The 26,862-nt window shown below is 32.5% G+C and overlaps 1 protein-coding gene across 1 annotated transcript in view; it reads left to right on the forward strand.

Annotated features, from left to right (window-relative positions):
• The window catches only part of LOC134685980 (uncharacterized), a 39,834-nt gene extending 15,826 nt beyond the window's left edge, over window positions 1–24,008 (forward strand). Inside the window, exon 2 of the mRNA XM_063545693.1 lies at window positions 21,253–24,008. Coding sequence (XP_063401763.1) covers window positions 21,260–22,612 — 1,353 coding nt within the window. The 5' untranslated portion in view covers window positions 21,253–21,259 and the 3' untranslated portion in view covers window positions 22,613–24,008. The remainder of the gene's footprint in view (window positions 1–21,252) is intronic.
• Window positions 24,009–26,862: the final 2,854 nt, after the last annotated feature.

Below are 26,862 nucleotides of genomic sequence, written 5' to 3' on the forward strand. Positions count from 1 at the left end.
CAACAGAAGGCATGAAAGGCTTATAAGGTTTGGATCCATTAAAACGTTTAATCCCGCTGCAAATGTTTGCACCTGTCCTAAGTCAGGAATCTGATGTACAGTAGTTGTCGTTTGTTTATGTAATATTTACGTGTTTCTCATTTTGTTTATATAGATTAGACCGTTGGTTTTCCCGTTTGAATGGTTTTACACTAGCTAATTTTGGGGCCCTTTATAGCTTGTTGTTCGGTGTGAGCCAAGGCTCCGTGTTGAAGGCCGTACTTTAACCTATAATGGTTTACTTTTTAAATTGTTATTTGGATGGAGAGTTGTCTCATTGGCACTCACACCACGTCTTCCTATATCTATTATAATATCTATGTTAATATTTATAAAGACATAAACTAGATACTTACAGACTTTTGTTGTCTATCCTGATAGGTTCCTGGTGCCGTTTCAACCACGACAAATACAATACACAAATGGAAATTGAATCGTCGCTCCTAATCTTTGAATATCTTTCCTCCATGTACTAACTCGAATAATTCAGAGCCCCTATCCACTCACTACTTTTCTCGATGAAATGGTTAATGGAGTGATCGAAGTGATCGTAATATAACGACTGGATTATTCGGGTTATCCATGTACTGACAAATATATTAAGATACACGCTGTGGATTTATTATGTAATTTCCGTCGTTTGTTTGTCATTATCTATCGTGCGAAATTTTACATTCGGATGTTTATAATTTATTAGGGTTTATATGATCACTATGGCCACAGTATGTGGTCATTAAAATATGATATGGGTAATTAGCATATGATAACAGATCTTGTTCGAAGAAACTTTAGAATCGTAAGATTTTATATTACAATTCTCTTTTTCGTTTAGTTAGGTTAGAATATCTCATAATAACCTCCTTGTTAAAATTAAAAATTATTTACATTATTAAAAAAAAAATCGAAGTTTGGAATTTACCAATATTTTTTTTTTGTAAAGGAACATTTTTTCCATAGAAAAACAAAAGAATATTGAGTATCAATCCGTGACAGAAAATGAATATATAACCACATTAAAAAAACACATTAAAAAATTAAGCAAAGGAACAGCGCTGTAATTGCTGTAAGTCACATTAAACCTTCAACGTGGAACGAAAAGTATCTCACAACACTGCACGTGTGAGACGACCACTAGCAACAGCCAGAGCGAAATAGTTTGCCCAAAAAATTGAATAGACTTCGTAAGATGTTACACCAACCATTTTTGGCGCGTTCAAAAAGGAAAGAAGTACGTATTTAAAAAATTTAGTAGTTCTTACGTATTTAAATCAAACTATATTATATGCAGAATAATTTTTGGTAAGTTATATAAATACATGTATCAAATGAAAGGGTAAGAACTGCTGAACCTTGCAGAACACACACATTTGACAGATGAATACAAATGAAACAAATAGTTATGAATTAGTTCTATAAAATAGAGGGCGTACATTGCCTGTTACTCATATATAAAGTACCTTGTTTGGTGTATCCAAAGTTATGATATAACTAGTACAGTCTGATGTGTAAAAAATGGTATACTTATCCCCCATATATATATTTGCATGCTGTTTTTTTTGTGTTGACGTCCGGAATATACAACTGTTGACTTAGCTTCTTGTTCCGTAAAAAACAATTTTTTTTTTCCATGATATTACATGTAACATTGCTCTTATCAAACAAATAATGAAGGTTAAGAAAACATTCGTTTATAAGTAATAAAAGCATTTGAATACTGGTACGATTGAAGTTAGAATAATGCGTCTTGGCACGTTTTAAGCTTCTTACAAAGTTATTTGTATCTGCTGAAAAATGCGTCAAAACATCTGACTCAGTTTGTCTAGTACAAAACGTGTTAATAACATAAATCATGTTGTTATTCTGGGTGTATGTATGTTGTAATAGTTACCACTGGACATCGGACATCGTTTTTATCGTCATCCTCATCATTCTTTATATAAATAATGACGCGAATATCTTATGATAAAAAGGGACATAAAAAAGTGGTTGAAACTTTGCTCCATCATGGATATCAATCTAAATAAATATAATTCTCTAATTTTGTTATCCTCTTATAAAATGTAAGCACTATCATGTTTCTGGAATGATTTATCCGGGTTATTGTTTCATATGTAAATTATAAAATAATAAATGGCGAATTAAGTAAAAAAAATTATAAAACTACAAAAGTACCAAAGCACTTACTTTAAAGTTGCTGAAACCCGCTGGGATTTCAAGAGAGCTTGTTACACAAGACAAAGTCAATAAAGACATTCCATTACGAACCTATATCTACTGTATTTATTGTTATTTTGTTCAAGTCCTGAATACGCACATAATTTTAGCCACAACATGTTCAGCAAACTTAAAAATCGTCTTTTTTTATTATCTGAAAACTGTCATAGGGTGAAACTTGCACATTTATTTCTTATCTAAGATCGGTATTTAATTGCCTAGATTGATTTGCTTTGGCCTAGCGTGTTAAGTATTTGTAGATTTATTGTTTTCGTAAACTTTAGCAGACTGTCTGATTGACCGTTAACTTTATGTATGATGCAGCTGTGTTTGAACTGTAATCCTTTCTAATTAGAGCCGTACAATTTATGTTCCTGTTTGTTTATATTCTGTTCCAATACTTCCGATACTATTCTTTCTATTTTTTGTTCATTATTCTCTATTCTGTAAACCCCCATCCACAGCCTCAGGTATAGATGAAGTGTCATATACATGTGGCCTGGTCTAGTAATGTCAGCAGTGTGATCTGCACATATATCATTTTGTAGAAAAAGATGAACGGGTGGCGTTATACATTGTTTTGATGTAAGATATGATACATCTTTTCTATAAAATCGATTGATTGACAGATTGGTGGTTGCAGAACGTGCAGTGTCAAATAGTTCATGCATACATGCACGGAACGAAAAGCTATTTTAAAACAATACATACCATGGGGAATACCTGTAATAAAGGGTAGACCAGGATCTCGAGACCAGGATGAAGTTCGGTAAACTTTTTATACGGGTTTTACATTTTTTTCTATTTTGGCGGATGAAGACAATTCTATTCCCAAGTCACCCTTAAGTGTCCATAAAATCAGCAGCACCCATACATATATACCTTCTTTCCAATCTTTTAAAACAAATAAAAGAAAGGATAAGACAAAATGATACACATTCTCAAACGACTATTTTATCGGTAATAATACTTGAGGGTCTTGTTGGAGTTGACAGAATATCAAATAACGCGATTGGGAAACGCAGAATAAAGGACAAAAAATATAGCATATACAAAAAAAATATAAAGAATAGAAAATAAAAGGATGATCAAATAGAGAATAATGAGCAAAATTATAATATTAGAATAGATAAAATGTTTTAAAAATTAAAAGAATACAAAATCGATGGACCATCCATCCAGACCATTATAATTTTGTAGTTGTCCATTTTTAACATATTATTTTATTTGAAAGATATAAAATGACCATACATTAATAACCTCTATGAAATGACACAGATTCAAATAATTTGCAACTTTCGATTTGTTTAATTTATGTTAGCAAACAAGTGCCGCATATCTATCAGAAGTTGTAAAATAATTATTACTAATTACAACAAACGTGGCTTAAAAGCCTTATCAATTTTATGTAATGCACGCGTACGTTGACTGTAGGCACCCTAGTGTTACCACATGCCGAGAAGTCTTCAAATGGAAACACAAGATAATTAATGACAAGACGTAGGACACTTAAACTGGACCCCTGTTGTGTTCACTTATCGCTACACTGACGGTGCGAAGCTATAGATGGAACGGCGGACCAGTTTATATGACACTGATCTTAATTTTGTATAATATGATCACTTGGTATTTCTCTCTATGTACGTGCAACGAAGATGACAGACAGTGGACATCAAAAGGAGGAAAGACAAGTTAAACATAGACGGGATAGTTTTCCAGTTTCGTTTATGAAACATTCATCACAGTTCAAGAAATTGGAGGTTAGTTTTGCTCAGTTTACTAGAGGTGGGGTGAGGGGTGGGGGTCAAGGATACTAAGGTCCCGTCATGGATACCCGACATATATGCTCAATGCATACTAGACGTTTGATAAGTATCTGCTTATGCCTCTTTTCAAATTCTCGACCGATCCGCATCTGCGAATCAATTGGCATATTTTTTACGATAGCACTGCATAAGAATAATATCGATCACTCCATTATAAACAAGAACAATTTGGAATAAAACATTTATGGAACTCCAAAACTGATTATGATAACGATAATCATATCATTAAAGAAAGAGGTGTATCATGAAGCAAAGCTTAATGCTATAACAAAATTTGACTATATTAATCTGACAAGTTGTTTTATCACAAAGATAAATTTATATACTACAAGTGTGGACACAGATCAGTGTGGATAGTATGTTTGGGTTTTTGACAGTGTTTTGTATGACAAAAGAAATTCTTTGTTATCTCCATTGGTTTCTATATTATTAAGTATGTTGCATAATATGACAACTAACCTGAGCATTAGCAGAGTTGTTTATTTTATATTTAGTTTTTTTTATTTTCAAGACGGGCATAAAAGAGCTCGAGACACTAATTGCATCAGTTACCAAATGATTATGTCAGATAGAGTATGTTCCACATTCTTGATTTTGGATACATTTTGAAGCTAGTAGAAGAGGAACACATAACAAGTTAATTTTTTCATGATGTGTTTTTTTTTTATATTGGAGATGTATCTGAAAACATGCGAACATAAGTTTGAACGTAAAATTATTAGATAAATATTATTTATTATCTTAAGTTTAATTATTATGATATTAATAATGTTTCTAATTGGTAATCTCATTATTATTTCCTACTGGTGAAAGTTGAAGTAATCTTTAAACATTTAAAAAATTAAAAAGTTAACTTTCTTTACGCTTAGTCTTAGAACAGCTGTTTGGACACACTAGCTATGAAATTGTTGCATAGAAAGATGGAAAATGTACCTATTATTTTAGCAAAAAGTGAAAGATACCCAGGGGCGGGACCAATCATTTTTAAAAGAGGGTTCAAAACATTTGTTCCAATTTAAAACCAATGATCGTAAAAAAAGGTGTTCAAAGCACAGAACCCTAACTGGATCCGCCACTGAATCCAAAGGATATTTATACTCATAAGTCTATGAAAAAATAACACACCATTGCGAAAAACGAATAAACGAGCAAGAGATTATTTTATGTAAAAAAATCAGTTTTGAACATTTTCATAAGTACCTAAAGAACTGTACTCACACTCTTATGGAATCTGTTTGGCACACAGAATAATTGACAAAAAGTCTGCATCTTCATGGATAACATGACCATTTCAGTCAAAATATAATACGCTGTTCTTTATAAGTCACCAGACACTTCTATCAAAAGGAATTTGTTTAAAGAAACACAAAAGTTTAAAAGGCAGACAAAATGGCAGAAGTTACTACAACCACAGAGAACATTAGGGACGGATATATTTTGAGGTAAATCTTTAGAGGTAATTTAAAAGATTAAACTTTTAACTGGCTAGAAAGAAGTATCTCAGAATGCTGAAATAAAGAATCATAATTGTTTTTGAAAAGTGTTCTTTCTTATCTCATTGCAAAAGGTTTTGAAAGTGCTGTTTTAAATATAATTCTTATTATGACAATTGCAGTTCGGTCGGAATAGTTATTAGTGAATTAAAAGTCATTATTTTAAGAATGCGTGCAAAGAATCGGTTACTCTATGAAAAGGAATATATTATGAATTTTAGAGCGAGGGCCTGATATGTGATGTGCAGTTGTACAATCATTTGCACATCTTATTTATACGGCGATGAGATCTGGCTGCTCCTTCAGTCCTTGTACATCTCTCTGGAACATTTGCTTACTTTACAAGTTACAGTTCGTTTTTGATAAGGTTAGTGTAAGATGTTGCAAGACTTTAACCATCCTGAGTTATGCCCATTTATAAACATAAAAATAGCTGGATGTTTCGCTTCTGTTCTGTAACTTAAGTTTGCCTCAAGCAAATGTAAAAAATCGTATATACAATGCATATTACCATAAAACACAGATCAAGATTTAAATTGAGTGGCCTAACTTCTACCGTTCTTGAGTTAAGGCCATTTATAAACATACAAAATGCTGAATTTTTCGTTTCCGTCCATTAACTTTTAATTAGTTTGCCTCAACCGAATGTTAAAATCACAAAACAGTCTTAATTACTTGAATCCTGTACATGTATCTCAATGTGGAAGTTGACACGTGCATATTTACGAGCAGGATCATTTGTAGCCCATAGACACATTTTCCATTTTGTTTTATATGAACTGCATTTTTTTATTTGATCTTTCAGATAGCTTTGATTGAACGGAATAATGGAAACATGTATTTGGGAATTTAACATTTACAAAGATGATTGTTCGAAAAGTTCAGAAGAGTTTGAAGATGAATAATTCCAACTACAGATCTGTATGTCACTAAAAGATCAGATTACTTAACGATTAGTACCAGCTGAATTATAACGAAGCTTCAAGTTGTCTCTCGTGTGAAAAGAAAACAACCCCAAATTATTCTAACAGATGACCAGTGACAAAACATTGAACAAAAATGTTCAGAATTATATTATAAGCAAACAAAAACGACTTAGATGTATTTTTGAACTGTTTGTATGCCATCACATGATAACAAAAGAAGGTTTCCTGGTTAATGGACAATTACAAGGTTAAGTTTGGATTTCCATCGTACACTGTTTTTACAGTATGTATAAAGAAATGCTGTGGTGATTGGCTGTCAATTTATTTTTTGAAGTTACTATGATTAAGGAATATTGATGTTAGCCGTGATAATGTATGTCATTTTCTATTTTAAGACTTTTATATTGTTTTTAAATGGGTAGTGATGGTTGCAAATTCAATAGGTCATTTAAATTGAGATTATTACCATTATGATATCTTAAAGGATTTTTTTTTAAAAAGAGGGGGTAGGTGAAAAGATTATTTTTGAGGGGGGGGGGGGGGGGTAATTTTCACTCATTACAGATTTCAGAAATTGAAAATGAAATTTCAAAAATCATTTTGCCAAAAAAAAGCGGGGCAAGGGTATATTTTTTCTGGAGTGAGGGTTCAAATAGCAACAGCATAGTGTTCTGCACAAATGCATAAAAAAGAGGTAAATTTTTTTTTTTTTGTTTTTTTTTTTTTGGGGGGGGGGGGGGGGGGGCAATTCGCAACAGCATAGTGTTTTGCACAAAAGCCAAAAATTAAATAGTATTCAAATGATATAATCGATTCTAAGTTCTTTGGCTACCGTTAATTTGTGTCAGAAACCTATATTGCATCAAATAATTAATTACAATCCAAATTCAGACCTGTATCATGCACGAAAATTGTGTCCATTTTTGTCCCAACTGCTTAGACGGCGTGCAAAAAGCTGAGTCCACAAACGCAGTATAATGGAAATAATTAGCTACGATGTCGTGGATCCTTTTCAGAAAACAGCGTCAAAACGCCATTTCTTTAGATTGTAACATAATAGCTGGACATTTAAAAAATTCAGGTGTTCAGTCTGGACCATCCAATCATTCAAATGTTGCAGATTTTATTAAACCTCTGGTTTTCCACATTTCGAATACCAAGTTATTTTGAAAATCAAAAGATAGCAATTACATATTTTTCTTACCGATTCTTCCATTTTGATTATTCGTCCTTTCAAATTACTACTTCTTACAGATCATTCCAAGCATATCTACTATGGTCGTTTTTGATTTTTTTGCGGTAAATTTCATATAATGTCAGTCTGAATCTATACAATTCTATTTTACGAAAATGTGGGATACAATGTTAAATTTGTATAAGTTTTAGGTCAAAAACTCTATTTTATGCTAATTTAATGTTACAATTTATACCGATTTTTTGACGTTTTCTATATGTCCGTTTCATGCTTTATAGATTAAATATTAATTTGCCTTACTAGTAATGTGGATTCTTATGACATGCATTTATCATTTAATCATGAAAAACAAATCTTCTTAAAAAAATATTAAAATTACATATAAATATAATATGCTTAAAGCTTTTAAAAAAGCGCATTTTACAGTTGCCGTCAACTTTGTGCACACCGTCTTTAAATGAGTTGACATCTGCAGTCGTATCCAGTTTCGATCAGTTTGTCTGTAATAAATAAGACCGTTGGAATTTTCTTTTAAATTATTTTAATTTTGTATTATGTAATACTTTTAAGATTATTTTTATATAGAACAAAATTCATATTGATGTAGAATAAATTTATTCTGTGTCACAGCCTCACCATACAGATAACTTTACTTCGAAATAGATTTATTTTATATATTATTATACAAGACAAAAATCATATTGAACATAGAATAAATTTATTCTGTGTCACAGCCTCACCATACAGATTACTTTATTTCAAAACAATTTTATTTTATATATTATTATACAAGACAAAAATCACATTGAACATAGAATAAATTTATTCTGTGTCTCAACCTCACCTTACAGATTACTTTCTTACTTTACTTTCAGAATAAATTTATTTTATATATTATTATACAAGACAAAAATCACATTGAACATAGAATAAATTTATTCTGTGTCTCAACCTCACCATACAGATTACTTTACTTTTAAAATAAATTTATTTTATATATTATTATAATCATAAATGACATTATATGTAGAATAAATTTATTCTGTATCACAGCCTCACCATACAGATTACTGGACTTTTAAAATAAATTTATTTTAAATATTGTTATAATCATAAATGACATTAAATGTAGAATAAATTTATTCTATGATTTTCTCGAACTGATAATAGATATCAAGGCTCTTTATAATAAATTTATTTTATATACAGAAAGCATCATGCATTTAGAATAAATTTATTCTAAGTTGCATCATTTACGGAGAGTTGAATGCAAATGGACAGTAAAGTGTAGAATACAGTATAAATTTATTTTGAAATGTATCAAATAAATACTAATTTTACAGAATGGTCTTTGTTTTTCATGATTTTTTCTCAAATACAAGGGTTATAGAATAAATTTATTACGTTCTGATCCTATTTTGGCCTCTAATTGCACTTGTCAGAAATTAGAGTGAAAAAAGAGGAAAATTGGTTTTTTCCTTTTTTATTCTGCTCTCTGTTATAGGCTACCTGTTTTTATTTTTTGTTTTTTACTGTTCTATTGTTAAGATAAACTTTAGACTGTTTGTTGCGTATTGTCCAGTTGCAAGTATTTCATGCATATTTAGAGAAAACATACAAGTTTTATTTTTTTTCAGTTCTACTGAATAAATTAACTTTAGACTGTTGATTGCGAATTGTCCAGTTGCCAGTATTTCATGCATAATTAGGGAGAACATAAAAGTTTAATGCGCAGAGAAATGGACACTTTGACCCGTAAACTGTACAGTTTAACTAAACATGTTTGCTTACAATTTACATACGATATAGCCGAAACGACACCCCCACTTTAACCCAGTTTAATTCTGCCGGTTTAAAAAAGTACTAACATGTCTATTTATATTTTTAATGAAATGGTAAAATTAGTATACGTTAATGAAATAGCAAAAACCAAGTAAAGCTTGATATGGACACGTTTGGGGGTCTATTAGTGCTGTATTTGAATGAACATGTTTTATATTGTTCTGTCTTGAGTCTATTAAACATTGAAAAAAAATTATTTTATATTATTTATTTACTGAAAAGGGTTAAAAATGTTTCGCTTCAATAGGCTTTGACAATTTTAATTTTTGTTAAAATGGGTTAAAAATCTGGCGCTAAAACTTCCTATTTTTTTCTCGCTAAAATGTCCTATTGCCGTTAAATTCTTTCTCACACCCCTCTATCCCTGTCTCCCTTTACCATGTTCGCCGCTCCTTCCTCACACCCCTCTATCCCTGTCTTCCTGTACCCTGTCCGCCCCTCCTTCCTCACACCCTCTATCTCTGTCTCCCTTTACCCTGTCCGCCGCTCCTTCCTCACACCCCTATATCCCTGTCTCCCTTTACCCTGCCCGCCGCTTCTTTCTCACACTCCTCTATCCCTGTCTCCCTTTACCCTGTCCGCCCTCCTTCCTCACACCCCTCTATCCCTGTCTCCCTTTACCCTGTCCGCCCCTCCTTCCTCACACCCTCTATCTCTGTCTCCCTTTACCCTGTCCGCCGCTCCTTCCTCACACCCTCTATCCCTGTCTCCCTTTACTGTCCGCCCCTCCTACAGTTTTGTATATCACTCATGCTGTACCTTAAATGTGCAAGACATATGTATGACAATTACACAAACTATTCGGGTAAAGTCAAAGAGAATTTGCGTGCTATATGTACTTACCATTATATGTATAACAAGTTATTTCAACATGAAATTAAAAAATATCTGAACCCAAGCCATTTGTTTTATATGATATATAAACAAAAACGTGGACAAATTACATTTTATACCAAACGTTTGTTGATGACACTGTTTAAAGGTGTCTTCTGTCACGTCCCCGTTATGGCAGGAGTGCTTGTTTGTCTAATCACAATAACTCCGGTTGAAATATTAATATCTATATCTTAATTTTCGTCTACGAGGCATTAAAACTATCGATATCTGTAGCTGTTAGTAAGAACAGGATAAAAAAAGATATGAAAAGGGTATATTAAGGGTGTGTAATAATTGTCAGATATTTTGATACTAGTAATAAACCTTCTTAATGACAGAAACAGACGCCTTGGATGTACACGGATACTTTTGTTCCTTACCTACACAACAGACGAAAAATATATACATAAGTTGTCATTTTAAAAATCTAATTTCGGGTATGCAACACCGAGGACGATATTAATTAAACCCCTTTAAAATGGTTTCAATAATCATGTATAAAAGTGAAAAGTTTTTGCAAAATGTTAGAATTATTAATATGAAAATGATATGGTACGATTGCTAAAGGAAAAATTACCGGAACAAAACCCCAATAGTGCCTTAAAGAAGCAAACCATATCATACTTGAGAGAAAGCATTTTTTTAGATTGAAGTTTTGAAGTACCATAAAACATATCTTTTTACAAATTATGACTTGGATGGAGAGTTTTCTCATTGGCACTCATACCACATCTTCTTATGATTTCTCATTTGAAAAAAGGTATCAAAAGGGATTGGGAGTTAGTGGCATCCTCTCCCTATATACATATGAACACAGAAAATATATTTTATAATGACAATTACCGAAAAGGAAGACACAAAAATCAAAAAGCCTGGGATTCTTTCTCTTTATATACAAGTTCTTTAGGATTAGCTTCTGTCCTAGTTTTTTAACAATCCATTCTTTATTAATGTAAACAAATGTAATCCAAGACTGCCTGTACATGTGAACTGTAAGAATCAAAGTCCATTTATCAGAAATACATGTATACTATAAATGGAAAAAAAAATGTTATGATTTCAAACATTTGCTTCAAACACAATAAAAAGTCATCAAAATAAAATGAAGGCTCGACAAAAAGGCTATAACTCAAATTATGGACAACTCTGTTTAGGGGGTCTTGAAATCTTTTGACAATTTCCGAAGTGCTAATTTATAACATTTTCCACCTTAACTACTTACTTTATAATTCACGACTACATTTTTTTTCAAATACACCCCCCTCCTCTTAACTTGCTGTTTGATGCATAAAACATGAAGAAATGGAATGAGAATAAAAAAAAATATTGGCAAGTAACACTGTGATACTGTTTACACCAATGACTATACGTACGACAATGCAATCGAGCTCAGCACCATGATGGTAACTCGATCGGACAAAATAAAAAAAAACAACATCACACTAAAGTATCATATAAATGTATGATCGACAGAAACCCAATATACTTTGAATATGAACCAGCTACCTTGAATTATCATTGATGTTGGCATATTGATTGATAAATCAACTGTTACATTCCAAATGAACAAGAATGGCGAATATAAATCCATTCATTCCTTGTTTTGAATAATGTTCTGCAACATTTTTACATGCTTTCCATACAAAATACATACTTTGTATGTGATTATCTCTCAACGCCACTCTTGTATGGTCGCTTCAGAACTTTGGATACATTTTTAGGCGTAGTATTGTCCACCACACTGAAAGTTATGCTACTTTTGTATTATAAAGTATATTTTTTTATCGCCCTTTAAATTTTGTATATTTGCTTTATATAAAGTGTCCTCTTTTTCGATTAAATTTTGGTATGGAAACGCCATTTGTGTCATAAATATTTGTAAACATTTTTTTGACATTGTATTAAAAATTGTATTTTTGACTACGTATGTGTTTGTAAAATTACACAAGGTTGTTTTTATTTTATCTTTTGTACCTTTTACCTGTTGACATCCTACGGAAGCGTATTAGGGACATAGAAAAAATAAAATTTGCATTGAACTTTTTTTTCAAAGTCAAAATTTTGACTTTTCTAATCTCGAAATTTTGACTTTAACTTGAAATTTTGACTTTTAAAATCACGAAATTTTGACTTAAACTTGAAATTTTGACTTTCTAAAGTCTTAAAATTTCTACTTTTTGAAAAGTCGAAATTTTGACTTTTTTGAAACTCGAAATTTCGAATTACAAAACTCGAAATTTTGACTTAATCAAAACTCAAAATTTCGGTTAATTTAAAACTCGAAATTTCAACTTTTTTAAAACTCGAAATTTCGACTTATTTTAAACCCGAAATTTCAACTTATTTTAAACTCATAACTTCGACTTTTTTAAAACTCGAAATTTCGACTTATTTTAAACCCGAAATTTCAACTTATTTTAAACTCATAACTTCGACTTTTTTAAAACTCGAAATTTCGACTTATTTTAAACCCGAAATTTCAACTTATTTTAAACTCAAAATTTCGACTTTTTGTAAACTCAAAATTTCGAATGTTGAAATCTCGAAATTTTTATTTTTTTTAATTACTTTTAAAACTTTGATGTTAGTATTCAAACACAGTTATTACAATTTTAGAAGGAGTAGACATGGACGCAAATTATTAAAGCGTCTTCCACACATTTTGTCAATTTATATTCAGAAATTGGTTTTGTTCTTGAATTAAGATATGGATTAGTATTTAATATTGAGGAAATCATTCGTAAACAGAACATGCATGTTGCAAGAACCCCCCCCCCCCATTATTTCATTTTTTAGTTTCCACGACACTGTCATAGGATCGTCAGATCTGAGGACATTTAGCATCACAGTTTCAAAGGCCTGTTTGGTATCCCAATAGCAAGTCACTGACTCTGCCTTGTTTAAACAAAATGCCATTCATATTCAGGACGACCAATGAGTTGCTCAGTTTTCTAGTTTTGGAAGTTTGCATTCTTATAACACAACTATTAACCCTTGTCTTTATATATCAGACTGTTGAATAAAAGTATGTCGTAATATAGGTGTGTCGGAATAGCGGGGGTGTCTTGATACACATATCTGAAGTTCAGACTTGAAATATGTATTCGAACGTGAAACATATTTTATTTATTCTTCGCCAAGAACAAGATTTTCTATCTAAAATAACCTCTCTAACATGGTTTAGTTTATTAAAATATGCTTATGAAGTTTGTGATGTATATGGCTCTCCGCCTTGCTGATATAAATGACTGTGAATGTGGTAATCGCAAACGTATAAATACTGAGGAAAAGTCGAAATTTTAAGTTTAAAGAAAGTTGAAATTTTGAGTTTAAAAGAAGTCGAAATTTTGAGTTTAAAAGAAGTCGAAATTTTGAGTTTAAAAGAAGTCGAAATTTCGAGTTTAGAGAAGGCGAAATTTCGAGTTTAGAAAAAGTCGAAATTTCGAGTTTTAAAAGAGTTGAAATTTCAAGATTTTAGAGAGTCAAAATTTCAAGATAAGAAAAGTTAAAATTTCGAGTTAAAGTCGAAATTTTGAAATTTGAAATGCCAAAATTTTGACTTTGAAAAAAAAGGTCACTACCAATTTTATTTTTTTCTATGGCCCTAATACGCTTCCGTAACATCCAATAAAGATGTGTTTGGAGAACTTTGTGCTTTTTCAATGCCTGTTGGATTCAACCGGTTAGACTAACTCACCCCCGGGATCGGACAGAACAAATAGTTTAAATAACTAAGAATGTTCTTATGTACACGAAACACAACCGTTATATCTTTGATGGGTTACTTCCTTTCTTATTCCATTATATATACTAAAAGTTTTTCTTTGTATCGGAAATCTAAAATAATAGGACGAGTGACGAGACGCGTTTATCTGACAAAAGGATTAGACGAATTCCCTACTTGATAACGTATACACTACTGCAATTAAAGGGAATATCTAATTTTCTGAACGTGCAGTGGTCAATATTTCATGCAGATTAATGACATAGAGAAGAACTTTCAAACAATAATTTAGATACTGCGTGCATTAAGCTTGAAAAGGAACTTTAAAGGACTATAAAAAGCTAGTCAAACAAAACCAGGACGAAAGGAGAGACGACAACAAAAAACTCAAAAGAATAATATCAAATGTAAAAAAAAAAAAAATCCATAGATTTTTTTTAAAGAAGGCAACACTTTTTGTTGGTTTGTTGTTATACAGCGGAAACTAAAAAAAATAACATATTTTCTTTTTAGTTGTTTTATCTATATAGGCATGTTTATACAGTATAACACATGTTAACAAGAAAGAAAGAAACCCAGAGGAATAAAGCTGTAATAAAAGATTTAAAAGCATAACTTGAAAGTATTAAAAAATTAGCAAGAGATTATGAGACTATGTTTATGAAATAATTGATAAAGTCATGCGTACGCTGTTATGAATGCGATTCAGTAATCTGTACATTTGCGTACATTGTTATGAATGCGTTTCCGTAGTCTGTACATTTGCGTACATTGTTATGAATGCGTTTCCGTAGTCTGTACATTTGCGTACATTGTTATGAATGCGATTCAGTAGTCTGTACATTTGTGTACGTTGTTATGAATGCGATTCAGTAGTCTGTACATTTGCGTACATTGTTATGAATGCGATTCAGTAGTCTGTACATTTGTGTACATTGTAATGAATGCGATTCAGTAATCTGTACATTTGCGTACATTGTTATGAATGCATTTCCGTAGTCTGCACATTTGCGTACATTGTTATGAATGCGTTTCAGTAATCTGTACATTTGCGTACATTGTAATGAATGCGATTCAGTAATCTGTACATTTGCGTACGTTGTTATGAATGCGTTTCCGTAGTCTGTACATTTGCGTACATTGTTATGAATGCGTTTCAGTAATCTGTACATTTGCGTACGTTGTTATGAATGCGTTTCAGTAATCTGTACATTTGCGTACGCTGTAATGAATGCGATGCAGTAGTCTGTTAAACTTTTCATTGAGTAACCTGGCTTTTTTTAGGCTGTCTCAGGTAACATTTTTCATTTATTGTAACCACTAAACTATGATTTTCGTCCAAATTATTTCATATTTTGAAAAACGTTTTGTTCCATTATTAAACAGAAAGGTTCCTTCAGTCTTTTATGCATATTTTTATGACGTTTTAATGACATCATAGATATAAAAGCATTCCATAATGCAAGGACAAATCTGTCATTTTCATGATTTTTTAAATGTTATTAATCTTAATTTTTCAAAAATCTAAAATACATGAATTTTCAATAAGTAGTTAAAACGCATCGTCGGATTTTGTAGAGTCTTGCAAGAATGTCGCACTTGCTTAATAACAACGTTTTAGTCAAAGTTTTGGACTGTTACGCAATTTTCGCGACGTTGTGTTACGCTTACATGTACGAACATCGCTCGTAACTTATTACACATTTCTTCGTTTAGAGAACCACTGAATTGAATGAAACCACACATGTTTGTTCCTTTCCATTTGAGGTGCTGGCCAAGTGTTGTTACTTTGTAGCTTTTTTTTTTAATATAATTTCGAAAAACCAAGAAAAGTCAGGTGAGCAATATCTTAAAAAGCCTCTACTTTATTTTTTTACTAAAATTGCCGGTCCTGCTAAATAGCATACCAAGAAAGTTAAATTCATGAATTTTATCTATGTCTGCCCCATGAAGGAAAATTTTAAATCTGCACAAGGCCTTCCGCTGGAAAATATCATGACTTTGCTTTTGTTAACATTTACCTTCAGTCTCCATATATTACAGTACTCTCCAAATTTGTTTAATATTTTTTGTTACCCTTATAGAAATTACCTTAATTGTTCTAATCAGAATCGAATAATTGAAGCAAGCTATATTTTATTGTAGTTTTAACATGGGTAGGCAATATACTCGTGTTATTTTATTCACTACCGCTCGGGCAAAAATAATTACGAATATAATGCATACCTATGTTAAAACTACAATAAAGGATAGCTAGTATCAATTATTTCTTAATTTGTCATTTCGGGGTCTTTTAAAGATGACTATGCAATAATGGGTTTGCTTGAATCGTTAACGGCATATAGTTGTTAACTTTAGTGCATTTGGTCTCTGGTCAGTTGTCTCATAGGCACATCTTATTTCTATTGAATTTGATAAATTATTTTTGTGTCCAGCATAAAGCGGCGAAGTATCAGTAACTTTTAGTGAGGCTATTGAAAACATCATTGTATAATAAATAAATGATTGATTATTAATTACTTGACGTCCAGTGGCAAATATTTCATGCATGTTAAGGACGATGATGATAATGTCGAGATCGCTTTATGGCTAACCATACTGCATGGGGTTTTCGGTCCGTGTAACACTTATCAATTCAAAGTTTTAAATAGTTTTGAAATTTTAGATTTTTGGAATTTTTATCAAAGTTTTGAAATATCAAAATTTCAAATTGTGTCTAAGTTTTGAAATTTTGAAATTTTAACCAAATTATTAGAATATTAAAATTCCAATATCGTTTTTTAAATTTGTTAGTTTAGGAATTTGATCAAACTTTTAAAATGCTAAACCTTACGTGCAATTTTGATTATTTCGCTTTTTGAAAGTTTGATTTTTAAAATTTTGAATAAAAAATCAAAAATAGAAAGGGGCAAAAAGAGGGGTACCTGTAAAAAGCAAACGAAATAAAAGCAGAACGAAACGAAACAATATCAATTGAAAATATACTGATACTTAAAAGTTAATGTATGCAATAAAATCACAGACAGACAGTTTTAAGCGGTGAAAAATGAACAACGCAGTAGGTCAAACAGTATGGTTAGCTATAGGTTGAGCATGTATATATATTTTCTACTGAACTCTAAGCAATAAAAAGGCTCAGTACATGGTTAGATCTGTAAATTTGCTTTCGCATTTTTTTTTTGTTCTTCCCTCGCCGGGATTCGAACCCATTCTTCTGTGATATCTTGACACCAAATCGCCTGCACTGCAGCTGTCCTACTAGACCACACGAAGCTTTCAGTGGCCGTGTGTTACCTTCCCTCGTCAGTTTTAATCTAGCGGCGTACCGCAGTACATGATATATAAAGGATTGAGATGTTATTGTTACAGATCAGCTAAATTATCTATAGTAAAGGATTCTACAAATCAATGTAATATACAGTCACAGAAAATAATTATATTTATAAGTACATCTGAGTCAGTGACACCTCTACAACAGATTTATCCATCGGATCGCCATCAATGACGGTGAAACATGGCTGTGTACATTATGTATATACAACACGTCTAAACATCAACCCAACAATGCTAGATTTGTAATATATATTTACGCTGAAATTAAGAGTACTAAGATCAAATATTAGTATATTGGAGCGAAGATACTGTTACAAAGTATCTACATAAACTCGTCATAGATGGATACCAGAATATAAATTTTACCGGTTTTTGCGCCAGACGCGCGTTTCGTCTTAAAAAGACTTATCATTGACGCTCGAATCAAATTAAGTTAAAAAGGCAACTAAAGTCAAATTAAATTAAAAAGGCCAAATAAAGTAAATTTCTATATCCAACTTATAGCTGTGGTTTTGTAAAAGTTAAAACCATTCATATCATAGATAAACGTATATCATAAACATTATTTTCAGCATGCATATCTATGTAATAGTTGACGCTGTACTACATTAAGCGCCCATCCATCCATTTGTAGGTGTCGGCATTTTGAAAACTGTAAATTATTTTCAAAAGTTTATATCAGCAATAAATGATAATCTTTTGGAGGATCAAATATATAGAAAGTCCCTTTTTTTATTTTGTTACTTCCACGAGGGGCTTCGATAATGGTACATTAAAATATTCTGATCCCCAATTTGATGAAAAATAATATTCTGTGCAAGCAGAGGACAAAAGAAAAATTCTGAATCCAAATTTTCTCCATGTCTTATATAGTGTTAAATTTTGAACCAGATAAGTTGATTGATAGCGATGAAAAACTTAATAAACTTGTTCGCACTTCGACAAAACAAATACATCCAACTTTTAAAGTCAAATGGTTGCTCCCTTATAGACATTGTTTGGACTGGATATCATATACGTAGCTCCATTATTGGTCCTAAATACACCACTGTTTTTAAAAAGTAAATAAAAAGAAAGGGATTCGTTTTTGTATTAAGGGATATTATTGTTCTGTATTTGCATTTTGTTATTTGAGCATTTTTAAGTAATCGTACGACAATCGACTTTGAGCAAAATAACAGAACACATGTACATCCATTCAGAATGGGGCGTGTAAAGAGAAGCCACACTGGCAGCTGCATGATGGATTTTTCCATTTGTTGCCATACACCAATGTTGCTTTTGAAAAAAACCAGTACAATGTAAAACGTCGCATTTTAAGTAAAGAATTCATCTACGGAACGCTGACACTGAAATTTGTTGTTTGTGGCCAGTGACAAATATTTCATGAATGTTCAGGAAAAAATTAGCAATAAATACAACAGGGAGAGAGTGTGCATAATAATTCTCCAAAAATAACCTAATCTGAATAATCATATGAATGGATGACAAATGGCACTATGCACTGTACCTATAGGACACAGGTACACTTTTCAAGTACGTTTTACTGTGTGATTTACATTCTTCATTGTCTAGAGGTATTAAGGGGGGGGGGTGTGATCTCATGAAACATGTTTAACCCCGCCGCACTTGTGCGCCTGTCCAAATTCAGGAGCCTCTGTCCTTTTAAGTCTTGTATGATTTTAAATTTAGTTCTTCATTGTTATATTTTCGGAGTTTAGTATGACGTCTATAATCATTGAACAAGTACACTTTTTTGTCTAGGGGCCAGCTGAAGCACGCCTAGCACACCGTTCATTGCGACGCTACACATTACATATTCCTTCTGTATCATTTCTTGGAACTGAAATAAATCATAAATGGCAATATATTATCGTCATGCAATCGATGAAAAAGAAAACAAAAAATTGCATGCGACCGAAGCGATTTTCTGGATCTACCTTCATCAGGAACGTCAAAAAGGCGAATACTACTATTTGGTTTACTGCGAGTTGGTCAGTTTTCACTAAATGTTGGGCACTGGGAACACCAAATAACTCTGAATTATTTATCTCAAACGCTGACCTTGTATAAGAGATTTAAATCTACTTATTTGATTCCGGTTTCAGAGGGTGCGGGAATTTCTCGCTACATTGAAGACCTGTAGGTGACCTTCTGCTGTTGTTTTTTATTTGGTCGGGTTGTTGTCTCTTTGACACATTCCCCATTTCCATTCTCAATTTTATTAACTATTTTTTTCTGAAAGATGCACAACCTTAAAATTTCAGGATACTGTTATCCCATGTGATGTCTAATATGTTTTATAAAAAAAACACGACTTCTTCTTTTCATTATTTATTTTGTGATTAAAAAAGATTTGAAATATTTCGTGCTATTTATTTATAACTAAGAATGGTTGTTTTTAGAGCCGTGTTTACATCAGTGTTGACAGATACCCCTCTTGTTGAAGTCCTAGTTCACATCAGTGTTGACAGATACCCCTCTTGTCGAAGGCCTAGTTCACATCAGTGTTGACAAATACCCCTCTTGTTGAAGGCCTAGTTCACATCCGTGTTGACAGATACCCCTCTTGTTGAAGGCCTAGTTCACATCAGTGTTGACATATACCCCTCTTGTTGAAGGCCGTGTTTACATCAGTTTTCACATTCCCCTCTTGTTGAAGGCCTGGTTCACATCAGTGTTGAGAGATACCCCTCTTGTTGAAGGCCGTGTTTACATCAGTGTTGACAGATACCCCTCTTGTTGAAGGCTTAGTTCACATCAGTGTTGACAGATACCCTCTTGTTGAAGGCCTAGTTCACATCAGTGTTGAGAGATAACCCTCTTGTTGAAGGCCGTGTTTACATCAGTTTTCACATTCCCCTCTTGTTGAAGGCCTGGTTCACATCAGTGTTGAGAGATACCCCTCTTGTTGAAGGCCGTGTTTACATCAGTGTTGACAGATACCCCTCTTGTTGAAGGCTTAGTTCACATCAGTGTTGACAGATACCCTCTTGTTGAAGGCCTAGTTCACATCAGTGTTGAGAGATAACCCTCTTGTTGAAGGCCGTGTTTACATCAGTGTTGACAGATACCCCGCTTGTTGAAGGCCGTGTTTACATCAGTGTTGACAGATACCCCTCTTGTTGAAGGCCTAGTTCACATCAGTGTTGACAGATACCCCTCTTGTTGAAGGCCTAGTTCACATCAGTGTTGACAGATACTCCTCTTGTTGAAGGCCGTGTTTACATCAGTGTTGACAGATACCCCTCTTGTTGAAGGCCGTGTTTACATCAGTGTTGACAGATACCCCTCTTGTTGAAGGCCTAGTTCACATCAGTGTTGACAGATACCCCTCTTGTTGAAGGCCTAGTTCACATCAGTGTTGACAGATACCTCTCTTGTTGAAGGCTGTGTTTACATCAGTGTTGACAGATACCCCTCTTGTTGAAGGCCTAGTTCACATCAGTGTTGACAGATACCCTCTTGTTGAAGGCCGTGTTTACATCAGTGTTGACAGATAACCCTCTTGTTGAAGGCCTATATTGCTTACATCAGTGTTGACATATACCCCTCTTGTTGAAGGCCTATAATTGCTTACATCCACATCATTTGAACTTTGGTGGAATGTTGCCTTATTGACAATCATACCACATCTCCTTATTTTTAATTAAACAATAGAAATTCGTCCATCCTTTTTCTTGCTTGAACTTTTTTATTACTGATCACGTAACATTAGATGTATTACTATTAACGATTGGGACGTTTAGTGTGTACCTTTAAATGGATTCTTGATTTTTTTCAGATGAATAATGGCCACTAACAATAACATTTGTGATGTATGTCGGCAGACATCAACTGTAACACACTGGTGTTTGGAATGTGAGGAAGCTTTATGTAGCTATTGTATTGAGCATCACAAGGAACGGAAACTAACCAGGAAACACAAACCAATACCCATTTCGAAATATGAGTCTCTGCCTTCCTTTATAACCGACATTCACCGATCATGTGTCGATCATAACGAGATATACCAATTGTACTGCAGTAAACATGACAAAACTTTGTGTTATTTGTGTATAATTGACCATGGGAAATGTGGTGTCATCCCACTCGAAGATGTAAATAAAAATAAAATTCAACATTTAGAATTACGTATGGGAGACATTCTAAAAAACATTGAAACAATCAAGAATGAAAAAGATTCCAATATGTCCACCATCCAGAAATATATAGCCGAAGTAAAAACTGTTAGAAAAGAAATAAACAAACTTTTAGATAAACTAGAAAAAGATATTAACGAAAAGAAAAATGAATGTCGAGAGAAAATCAAGAAGATTACATCGAAACTGAATAAAAGAGAAACGGAAACAGTAAAATGTCGGACCATTGTCGATAATATAAAACAAAATGCCACTGACTTGCAGACTTTTGAAATATTAAAAGATATTGAAGAAATAATAACAGAAAAAGAACAATACCTCCAAACGGGAATCGACAACGTTGAAGTAGTTGTAGATACTGGACTGCTCAATATCATGAATATTGTACATGATTTAAAGACAATAGGGACGTTTGATATTAAGACACATAAACGATTTGTCTCACAAGAACCAAGCACTATAACAAACAAGTTATTCTTCAAGTGTAAGAAAATTGATAATATTAAATTAAGTCTGCGGAAGGAGATCTCAATACGTCAAAGTAATATCACCTGTATCAGAGGTTGTTGCATATCTCCTAATGGTCAATTTTTTTTCACAGATCGCTTTAAGTGTTGTGTATATCAGCTTAATGCGGTGTTTGCTTTGAGGAATACTTGGTTAATTGAGCCTTCTTTGGGATACGGAATAGTATGTCTTGATGCACAAACGGTGGTTATTTCATCCGGGATTCATTGTTTTAAACCTGGCCTTGCCGTTTTAAACCTTCAACTACAGAAAAAGAAAACTTTTATAGAACTTCCAGGTCGTACTTACGGCGTTACAAAAGATGGCCAATCATTATTTACCTGTGTTCAAAATCAGGGTATTTATGAAATAAATTTGACAGATTTTAAAACTACAAGAATAATAAGGTGCGACATTACATCATCTTCCCATATAGCTGTATATGCCGACAAAATATACTATACTGACAATAACGAAGATTGTGATTTGTTGTGATCGTAAGGGATTACACATTTGGACCTTTAAAGATGTGTCTGTTCTTCAGAACCCACGGGGTATAGCAGTGGATGACGGCAATGTGTTTGTAGTTGGTGAAATGACAGACAACGTTATAGCCATATCAAGTGATGGAAACAGTTACAGGGAACTTCTCACCAAACACGAAGGTCTCTCTTCTTCGTCTGCCATTTTCGTTGATAGAAAGAAGAAAAACATTCTAGTTGCTAATACTGGAACAAAAGCGTTTCTTGACAATTTTTCATTTCAGTGATTTAAATCAATGTTAAAAGAAACATAAATGAATTAGAGTTGGTCCATTTTTTACCCGCAAACATAACCAAGATGGCCACCATGGCTAATAATAGAACATAGGGGGGAAATATAAATTTCGGCTTATATCTCAGAAACCAAAGCATTAATTTTAAGGAAATTTTGCCGATTCTGGTTATTATCTTGAATATGTTTATAGATAGAAACAAACTGTACATCACTAATGTTCAGCAAAGTAGGATCTACGAATAAGTCAACATGACTAAAATGGTTAGTTTACCCCTTAAGGAGGCTCGCGGGTATAAGATTTTCGGAAAAAAATTTAACATTAATTTTTCATTACAAGTTTTATTTATTACCGTGAGTAGTTGTTACTTTATCATTTGGCACAAAAATCATTCCAACAAAACAATTCGTGTTGGCCCAGGTGACTTTTAAAATGTTAATATCATTGAAAAAGCTCCAAAGTATCTCCCTTTAAATCAAAATTGCCATTTTTTTACTCACCGGTGACCTATATTTTTTATTGTTGTTTTCGAGTAAGCTGTGCATAAACTAAATAATTGTAAAATGTAAGCGATTTCTGCAATTTAGTTCTTTTTGTATTTCGATATTACCGGTATTTCTCCTATTAGTTCATCAGAAAAAAAGGACATTACATTTTATTTAAATAAACAAGGCCGTTAGTTTCTCGTTTGAATTGTTTTACATGGTCTTATTGGGGCCTTTTATAGGTGACTATGCAGTATGGGAGTTACTCATTGTTGAAGGCCGTACGGTGACCTATTATAGTTGTTAATGTCTGTGTCATTTTGGTCCTTTGTGGATAGTTGTCTCATTGGCAATCACACCACATCTTCTTTTTAATATTAACAAAAATGTATGCTTTTTTCGAAGGCAGATTGTGAGCGTAAATGAACGGTGACCCCATTTTTTTTATAAATCAATGCATGACCAAAATTGTCAATTGATCACTTAAGGAGTTATTGTCCTTTATGGTCTTTTTTAACAATTTTTATAAATTTTGGATTTTTTTACAAAAGATTTTCCTCTGTAACTTTTGCGTCAAGTTCATGTAAGATAGTTATAATTGTAATCAGCAAACATGTTCAGTAAATCAAGGTGAGCTCTAGTTATTTATTATTTAGTGATATTTCTTTTAAAGTTGTTTGATTACGTGTTAAGAAAGTAAACACATTTATTGTGATCTTTTTTTTTATAAATAAAAGATATAAAATATATTTCAAAACTGGGGGTGAACTGGTTTTATACATGAAATACAGAGATTAACTGAGAAGAGAGCCGTGGTGTAGTGGTTATTGCATGGACTACTGAGACAAAGGTTCCTGGTTCGATTCCCGTTCGGGATGAAAATTTCAGGAACTCAATTTTCGGCTCTCACTTGACACCATTTGCGAGTATGGGCCCGTATGCATAAAGCTACTTAATTTAAGAATTTCCTTAGTAAACACTTAAGTTAAGGAAACTTCGCCCTTTTTATCTCTAGTGGCATGCATAAAAAATCTTAAACTAAGTATTTCCTTAGTAAAATCTTAGTTGTTTTAAGTCACGCCCACAAAACTTAAGTGGTATGCATAAAACTCCATATACTAAGGAAACGCCCGAGATAACATCTATAGAGCTTCCTTAAGTTTTCAAAAATGGTAAAAAATCAATCGAAAGTATGCGTTTTTTGCAGAACATTAATAGGTTACCTAAAGTTAAGTTGATGCAATAACTTTATCAATAATAAAATAATAATTATTCGTTTATTGGTTGCTAAATGTTAACGATCATCGTAATTTTCTTCAAATCACGTATAATCAACAAATCAAGAGATAACAGTGGGTAGTTATCTACTATTTCTCACATCTCGTGTGTATACCGAAAAGTACTCAGTTTTTATACTCGTGTAATTCGTGGTTCTATTTTTCTTTTGTTTACTCTGTACGTGCACGTATTGAATTTTTAATTAAGTTAAATTTTAAAGATGTTGGGCATTTCACTTACAGGGACAGACAAAATGCCCTAGTTAGTATTTGGATTCGTGGACAAAAATTTCTACCCTCCCCCCTTTTCTGTAAAAGGGAAACTAAAAATTCGATGTTTATATAAGAGTCATGATACCTTACATGTTTCAATTTTTTTTTAATATTTTCTTATATATATTAATTGAGATATATTGCGGTTTCGAAAATTTACGTTAAGATGTTGAGAATATGCCTACTGTAATAATTTATTTTAGTTAAGATTCACGTAAGACTTTTGAAAAATGCTCTTGTATGTATTTGGATTTGTGGACACAAATTTCTACCTCCCCCTTTTTTTTGTTATGAAAGGGAAACTAAAAATGTTAATTTCACATCAACATAGATTTTTTCAAACCATAAGCAAATGTATGCAAGGGGGTGGAAAGGGAGATGTCAGCGCATAATAAGGTGAACTATTAGTAATTATTTTATTGAATAATGTGTTTTGTAAAATGTTTTGTTTTGTAAAATGATTTGCTTACAATGCAACCCTTAGTCTTGTGCTACGCCACTGAAACATTGATCATGTTTTGTTAAAGTTTAAAATATATTGTTGTATCCAGAAAGTATTACACCCATGAAAAGATGATTAAAGATTAAGTAGAGGAAAGTCTTGAATTACCGAAATATTTTTCTTCCAATGCTCATCCGTAAAAAAAAAAAAAACCTTAAAAAGGGTTGTCTTATATGCGCCTATTGTTCATCATTATACTATGTTTATACGGTCTATTGCATTTTTTTACATACCAATATCAATTTAACCCAAGCTCTTTAAAATAAAAGCATACATTGATCAATAAATGTAAATGATCATAACAAACTTTTACACGGATGAGTACATGTGAAGAGCTAGTATATATAGTATGGTAATTAGAGAAAGGTTCCGATTTAGGTATTCCGCTTAAGAATTTTACGTAACTAAGGAAATACTTAGTGAAATCTAAGTTTAAGGAATACTTAAGTTAAGATGTTTTATGCATACGGCCCATGGTCTTAAGGAAACGATGATAGTCCGTCGGAAGGGGACGATAAATGGCTGACCGGTGTAAAGAGAGAGTCATATCTCTTGAACGTTAAAGACACCCATGTAGATTTCGAAAAAGAGTAGGCTAATACCGCTACAAGGCAGCACTCGCACCCGCAAAGTGGAAAGGGATTAACATAAGTTGCAAGACTTGTTTCCCAATCCACTATGAATAAATATGTTTAAACTAAATTAATTGAGAAGAAAATAAAATTGATATTACATGATCAATTGAGGGCTACTTAAATGTCACAAGATTTTCGAGATGATTTTCAGATCTAAAACCTGCTTTTTGTCGAGCCATAGGGATAGTGATCCGGCGTCGTTAGCTAACTTCTTAAAAGCTTTATATTTAAGAAGGTGGATGACCTGGATGCTTCATACTTTGTTAATGGATGCCTTGTGTTACAAAGTTTCAGTCACACACATGTCCAATGTCCTTGACATCATTTTCATGGTTCAGTGACTAATTGAAAAAAAAGTTCAGATTTTTTGTAATGTTAAATTCTCTCTTAATATGAGGAAGGCGTTACCTTAAATGCCAGCTTTATATAATAATGTCCTATATATATTGATTGGTTGTTGGTTGTTTAACGTTCAGTGACAAATATTTCATGCATGTTCAGAACGAATGTCCAAGGCTACATTTACGTATTGTTTATGTCTAAAATAAAATTATAAGTTCAGATGGAAAATGCTATTTGTCCTGAAAAAATATTCTGATTCCCAAATTGATGAATAAAAAAGCATAGGACAAAAAAATATTTCGAATCCAGATCTTTACCAAAAATGATTTTATCTTTCAGATATGCAAAATAAATTTAACTTTTATATATCTAAAAACATAAAAACTTCCCAAACCGCACATGTCAGTCTGTACACAGTATATTTATAGGTGATAATAAGGCTGTATTTTCCAATTT

Source organism: Mytilus trossulus, chromosome 10 (genome assembly GCF_036588685.1).
Source record: "Mytilus trossulus isolate FHL-02 chromosome 10, PNRI_Mtr1.1.1.hap1, whole genome shotgun sequence".
Lineage (NCBI taxonomy): Eukaryota > Metazoa > Mollusca > Bivalvia > Mytilida > Mytilidae > Mytilus > Mytilus trossulus.